Source organism: Gracilinanus agilis, chromosome 2 (genome assembly GCF_016433145.1).
Source record: "Gracilinanus agilis isolate LMUSP501 chromosome 2, AgileGrace, whole genome shotgun sequence".
In the NCBI taxonomy this organism is placed as follows: domain Eukaryota; kingdom Metazoa; phylum Chordata; class Mammalia; order Didelphimorphia; family Didelphidae; genus Gracilinanus; species Gracilinanus agilis.
In genome coordinates, this window is record NC_058131.1 from 652,617,914 (window position 1) to 652,625,159 (window position 7,246).

Genomic DNA, 7,246 nt, shown 5'->3' on the forward strand with positions numbered 1-7,246 from the left:
ACACACACACACACACACACACACACACACACACACACACACACACATATATGCCATACATATAAGCTAAACAGTTGTTTAGTTACTTTCTCTTCTTGTCACCAAATGTATAGATCTATCTACAGAGGTAAAAAAAAAAAACAAAACAACACATGGCAAATTGAAGAATTTATTGAATTAATTAGTATTCAAAAAAGCCTTGTGTAGCATCCCCATAAGGGCCCTGCAGCCATCATGGGCAACAGGAAATAATCAGAGGGCATCTGCATATGCAGAAGGAGAGAAGGGCCCCTCTATCACACATACCAAACTTCCACATATTTATAATTCTGATCCTACCTTAAAGTGATGTTTTAAGGAGGGTATTGTACTTATTTTTTAGTTTTTTTCATATATGACAATATATAACAATAAAACAAATAATAATTTGTTATAAATATATAATAAATATGCCTATCAACGAGAAAAAAATTCTCTCACTAATTATGTCCAAAAACCTCTCAATGGTTTTTATCCTCTCCCATGTCTTCCCCATCCCCAAGAGGGCAGGCAATATCATATAGATTCTACATATATTATCATATAATACACATTTCCCTGTTCATCATGTTGTGAAACAAGACACATATTGCTTACGCTAGACAAAAAATTCATGGAGGAAATAAAGTGAAGAATTGTATGCTTCAATCTGTATTCAGACTCCATCTGTTCCTTCTTTGGCAACAGATATCCTTTTTTCATCATGAGTCCCTTGGAATTGTCTTGGAATCTTGCCTTGTGGATAATAATTAAATCATTCAGAGTTGATTATCATACACCATTGTTATTATAAACAACACTCTTCTGGTTCTGCTCACTTCACTTCACTTTGCATCATTTCATATGAGTCTTTCCAGGTTTTTTGTGACCATCTTTTTGTTGTTGTTGTTTCTTATGGCACGATAGTATTCTATTATAATCACATATCACAACTCGTTCAGTCATTCCCCAGTTGATGGATATCCCTTCAGTTTCCAATTCTTTGCCACCACAAAAAGAGCTACTATAAACATTTTTAGAAGGTGAAGTTTCTTTTCCTTTTTCTGATCATCTTAGAAAATAAGCCTAATATTGGCATTATTGTTTTAAAAAGTATATATAGTTTTATAACCAGTGGAGCATAATTCCAGATTTCTCTCCAAAATGGTTGGGCCACAGGATAACTCTGAAGGACTTATGACAAAGAATGCTGTTCATCTCCAAAGAAAGAAATGTTGGAGTCGGAATGCAGGTCAAAGCATATTCTTTATCACATTAGTTTATTTGTATTTGTATTTTTGTGTTTTGATTTTATATGAATATTCTCTTATAACAATGATGAATATGGAAGTATGTTTTGTGTGATAATACACTCATAACACAGATCAAATTGCTTACTGTCTTAGGGGGAAGGGAAGTTGCAGCGAGACACTTTGGATCTCATAATTTTGGAAAACATTTGTTGAAGATTGTTATAACATAATTGGGAAAATAAAATGTATTTTTAAAAAATGGTTGGATCAATTCACAGTTCCACTAATAATGTATTAGTGCCCCATTTTCCCACATTCCCTCCAAAAGTTGGTATTTTGCCCTTTTTTCATTTTAGTGAATCTGATGAGATGTGAGATAGCTTAAAGTTGTTTTGATTTACATTTCTTTGATCAATAAACATTTAGAGCATTTTCATATAGTTATATATAGCTTTGATTTCTTAATTCAAAAACTGTCCTTTCATATCTTTTGACCATTTGTTAATTGGGGAATGGCTCATATTTTTATATATTGGATAAAGTTCTCTTTATTTTTCAGATATGAGACCTATATCTGAGAAACTGTTCATAAAACTTTTTACACTTATTGAGGAAAAAGAAGAACCCTTCCCCTTTTCACTTCAGAGCATGCACTGACACCCAAGACTGCTTCCTGTTAGTCCATAATGATTAAAGACACCCTAAGGAGATGTTGGTGCACACTTTTTTTGAAGTCAAAATTATCAGAATATTTATTTTTGTGGTTTCAATTCTATCAACAAACATATATTAAGTGCCTTGTTAGGCATTGAAATACTGTGTTAGGCATCGAAGATACAAATACAAAGAATGAAATAATCTCTATTTTCAAGGCAGATGTAGTCTACCAGGGGAGATAATAAGTACATATAGAAGTATATATAGAAAAAATATAAACAGAATAAATATTTAGTTAGATACAAAATAGCGAGGGAGAGCACTAGCAGATGGAGGCATCAGGAAAGTCTTCAGGTCAGTAATAGCCTTCTAATCAATCATTCAACATTAATTAAGAAGCTACTATGTGCCAGGCATTATGCTAAACACTGGGGATACCACAGGAGGCAAAAGGCAATCCCTGCCCTCAAGGAGTTCACAAATTCATTTTACTTAAAGATGGTAGACACTGCTTTTATGTACAAATTAGGTTGTGATCTCATTGAGGGCAAGGACTGGGTTATTTTTCACCTTCCTTTATCTCCTGTGCTGGTCATATAATATGAACTTAACAAGCATTTAAAGGGAAAAACTCTGCTTTGCAAGAAGGTGGCAGCCATGCCAAGTATCCTTGGCTGGCCCTTATCTTGCTTTCTAGTTACCATTCCATGCCTGTTCCTTACTGTATATGTGCATATTGATATTGGAAATCCCTTAGTAATAATGTACATGGTGGCTTATTTAGCAGGCATGTTGCCTTTGACATGACATAGAACTCCAGGCTTGCAGTCTTAGACTGCCTGAAGTAATCATTAAAATCAGTGGGAGTTTGGCCTGAGTAGGACTGCCACCTTCAGACCCATTGCCAAATGCTCCTGGAGACTGTGCCCAGATCCCTGAACTCATGGTTGCTTCTAGGAATTTCCTGGAACAAACACTTCCCTTGGGTTTTCAGCTGCAGGATTTTAGCTGATTCTCTTTATTCCCATGATAGTCTATGTACATTCAAATGTGTTCTTCCCACTTCCTCAGCCCTCCCCATCTTTAGCCAAAGAAGTGTGAAACAAACCCTCTAAATGGTTTTCTTCTTTTCCAGAGATGGTCAAGTGATCGAACTCTAACTGGCAACTGTTCTCCAATGGGGTGTCATTGGCTTGGACAAGGAATACCCCTCCTGTTTCCATAGGTGCCTGTGGATCAGCACAGAAGTTTCACATTCAAGACTGTTAATTCACCAGGGATCAAAAACAACATGTTAGCTGACAGAGACAAATGAGCAGAAGGAAAAGATTCTTAAGTGCATTTATTTAAAAAAATAAAAGAGGAAGTGCTTTCCTTCCTAAATGAGGATGATGGCCAGCTGTAGGGCAAGAGTTTGAGTTGTTTTGTTGTTAATGGGGATGGATTTGAACTGACCTATGCATATAATATCCCCCAATTCCTTTTATAACCAACAGCTTACATTTGCAAGAGGGATCATGGGTATAATCTATTGCTATGGAACATAGGGGAAAAAAAGCAATCAACCATCTCACTCCAGTATCAGACCTACAAACTTAGCCTCATCAGCACTGTGATCTAATGAATGGCATCCTCATCTGCCTTATAAATCACTTTCCTTGTTAAAGTCTAACCCCCTCAATTCATAGTTGAGGAAACTAAGACCCAGAATAGTTAATAGACTTGCCTAAATTCACACAGGTAGTATTAAGAATGAGATTTGAACCCAGGTTCACTGAATCCAGAGTTAATATTCTTTTTACTATAAGGAAGCCCTTACTATAAGGAAGACACTTCCAGTGTCACGAATGCTCATGTAGAGATCAGAAGACATACATGCAAGGACACTCTCAAGGTGTCTGTGAAGAACTTTGGTAGCAGTTGTGAGACATGGGAGATGCTGGCACAGGTTTTTCCAGTATGGCATGCCCAAGACCATGAAGGTTCTCTCTTCCATAAGCAAAGCGCAAAAGAAACTTGAGATGTGCAAATTTAAATTTCCCATCCCAAATATTCACACAAGCTATTTGTGCCCGACTTGTCATAAAGACTTCTGAGCTTTTATTGGTCTGATCAGCCACAGTTGGAAACACTATATGTTGATTGTATGTTGAGCCTAATAGAGTGATGCCATTTTGGACCTTTTTGAGTACAAAGTTTAATAACTAATCACAAAATCTCCAAAACAAAATTGGAGTGGGATGCATGGGGCTTTTCTCTCAAGGAAAAATATTTAGAGGTACTTCTAGTACCTACAGCCTTTCAGCATTATTGAAACAACAGAGCTTAGCACCTGATCTGGTAAGATTAACTATTTAAAATAGGAAACTATCTGAAGATAGGATAGGATGGTAAGAGCTTCTTCTTTGTCTATCTTCACCACCCCATGCCTCTACTAGGAATAGCCTTGACTCTAGGGACAGACTTTTATCTTTCTTCTTTTTGTCTCTCATTTGAAGCTATGCTTCATGCCATTACCTAAGGCATAGTTGGTGATACATGTCCTCATTTCAAATATTCCTACTTCTACCTCTGATGTAGCCGCTTGAATATTATGTCTGTGTTATAGATACATTCAGAGTTCTTGACAGCAAGAATATGGAAACTAAGACAGAAGAGTAAGTAACTGGTATATAGTAGCAGACAATGCTGAACTTAAAAAGTTTGACCATTATTTTAAGAAAAAAAGAGAGAAATAGAGGAAAGTGGCCAGGGTCCTAGCAGAGGGGTAAACTTTTACCTGGAGGCAGCTAGATGGCACAGTATATAGAGTGCCAGCCCTGGAGTCAAGAAGACTCATCTTCCTGAGTTCAAACCTGGTCTCAGGTACTTACTAGCTAGGCATACCACTTAATCCTATTTGCCTCAGTTTCCTCAGCTGGAAAAGGAAATGACAAAGCAACTCAATATCTTTGCCAAGAAAAATCCAAAATAGTGTCACAGAGTCAGATATAACTAAAAAGACAAACAAAACAAAAAAAAAACTTTTCACCCAACAGTATTGGGCAAATGAATGAAAGAGGAATGTAGTATGCCAGAATTAGAGTAGATTAAGATATAAATCAATTTAGATATAAATCAAAACATCTATTCATTGTACAGATAAGGAAATGGACCCAAGACAAGAGAAATGACATGTTCAAGGCAACACAGTAGGCTAATAGATTTGTAGAGTTAGAGATGGAATGGGCTAACAGCAGGACCAGGATTCAAAGCCAGGGCCAAAGATTCCAGTATTGTGACTACTTCCTTGTGACCTGGCAATGATAGTATAAGAATATGATGAGAATTTTTTCAGCAAAATGGCAGAAGGTCCCATACCAACATGTCTTATTTCAGTGTGGGATGTGGGATGGGAAGAACTTCCTATGATTTGCTTACTGCAAAATGTTTCAGGCCATGATTGCTTTTCTCTTCCCATTATACAAACCCTGGTGTTTTCAGGATGACCTACAAATCTATTGCAAAAACATCATTCAGTGTACCAGGAGGAGAAATCTAGAGGCTCCAACATCAATGAAGATGTCTTCCATGGGGTGTTCCTGTCTGTCTGAGGTTGTGTTCTACTCATGCAGGATGAAAGATGAGCTGTATTTCAAGGCAAAGTGTTGTATGATAATAATTCTCTGGGATTCCCAGGGTGTCTTTTATCTGACTTGATAACGATGTAGTTCAGCAGCAGCCTTTGTTAACGCATCACCTAAAGCGGTAATGTGATACTTATAAGTAATTTTCTCTGTGTAAGATAGAATAAACCATCTTGTAAGATATCCGTTAATTGATTTGCTTCCTTTAGCAGCATTTTAATTAAGATCTCTGGTTTGTGAACAAGAGACACACACTTATGAAGGAGGCCACATGTTCGCTTATTCTTAGAAACTGAATTTTTTAAAAAAAATCTATACGCATCAGAAACTATCAGGTGGTTTATTTTTAGCATGCATCAGGAGCAAATCCCCTCAAACTATATTACTATATTACCCAGTGACTTTGTTCTCAGTGGGAAAGGGCAAAGGGCTTTCCTCTCTTATATGGTTCTTTCTTTTAGAGTTGACATAGGAAAATTATGTGTCATAAAATGCCATAATTGTCAAGTTAAATGTAGGCTAAATCAGTGAATGCAGACTGTGCAAAAATATTTTTTTGAACTAAATTGGTGAATCCATTGGTACAGGAAACTCTCAAACAAGGAACTCTGCCAATTCAGCTTTGACATTTATTTTTCTGCTTATAGTCTTAAAGAATTGCCTAGATCAAAGGTCGGCAATCTTTTTGGCCGTGAGAGCCATAAACGCCACATTTTTTTAAAATGTAATTTTGTGAGAGCCATACAGTGCTCACAGTGCACACTTCTGTAACAGTGCCTGAAAAAAATTGACTTTATGGCTCCTGCAGAAAGAGCCATATCCGGCCCTCAAAAGAGCCAGATATGGCTCGAGAGCCATACCTTGCCGACCCCTGGCGTAGAGTCAATGTAAGAGTAAATGAACTGACTAGAATCTCACAGCAGACTGGACGTGAACCCAGGACTTCCTGACTCTAACATCAGTTTTTCATCCATTTTATCTCCTTTTCAATGCCCTTTGGTAAAAGTGAAGGGTTCTCCTCTATACTTGCTGCCATGTCTAGAACTCAAACTCATCTGCTGAATGGTTTGCTTTTTTTTTTTTTTTAATTCTTACCTTCCATCTTAGAATAAATACTGAGTATGGATTCCAAGGCAGAAGAACAATAAGAGTTGGGCATTTGGGTTATGTGTCACATTTAAACCCCAAATCTCCCATCTACAGTCCTGGATCTCTGTCTACTAAGTCACCTAGCTGCCCAATCACAACAGTATCCATATATATTTGAAGAAATATGGATGATTTCTTTAGTTCATAGAAGATGTATTTACTTTCTAATTTTATTGAGTTATTTAGTGAGGTGGCTGGTGCTTTCAGAAATTAGACAAGTAACCCCTTATCAGCAAAGCAATTGATTGGAAGTAGTTTTTGCTATCTGGAAGGAAGCTCTGAAGGATTATGAGAGATAGAAATAAGATGAAAAAGCAAGGACACTTTGGGACCTTTAGATGCCCACCAGCTCAGAGGATCTCCAGGACGGGGCTGTTACCTCAAAAGACCTATAATGATGACAAATTGGAGCCTTCTTCTGCTTAAAAAGTGCACTTGGACAGAATTTGCTGCTGTACTGGGACTTGGTGAATTTATCCTCTTTCTAGTTTCTCTTTCTCCTTTGCTTCACCACTGCATAGGTGAATGGTATTGTTTAAGCCT

General features: G+C 37.1%; 1 protein-coding gene across 1 annotated transcript in view; it reads left to right on the forward strand.

The window, feature by feature from the left end:
* Positions 1–3,630, forward strand: part of TMEM273 (transmembrane protein 273) — a 28,301-nt gene extending 24,671 nt beyond the window's left edge. Inside the window, exon 5 of the mRNA XM_044660223.1 lies at positions 3,064–3,630. Coding sequence (XP_044516158.1) covers positions 3,064–3,088 — 25 coding nt within the window. The 3' untranslated portion in view covers positions 3,089–3,630. The remainder of the gene's footprint in view (positions 1–3,063) is intronic.
* Positions 3,631–7,246: the final 3,616 nt, after the last annotated feature.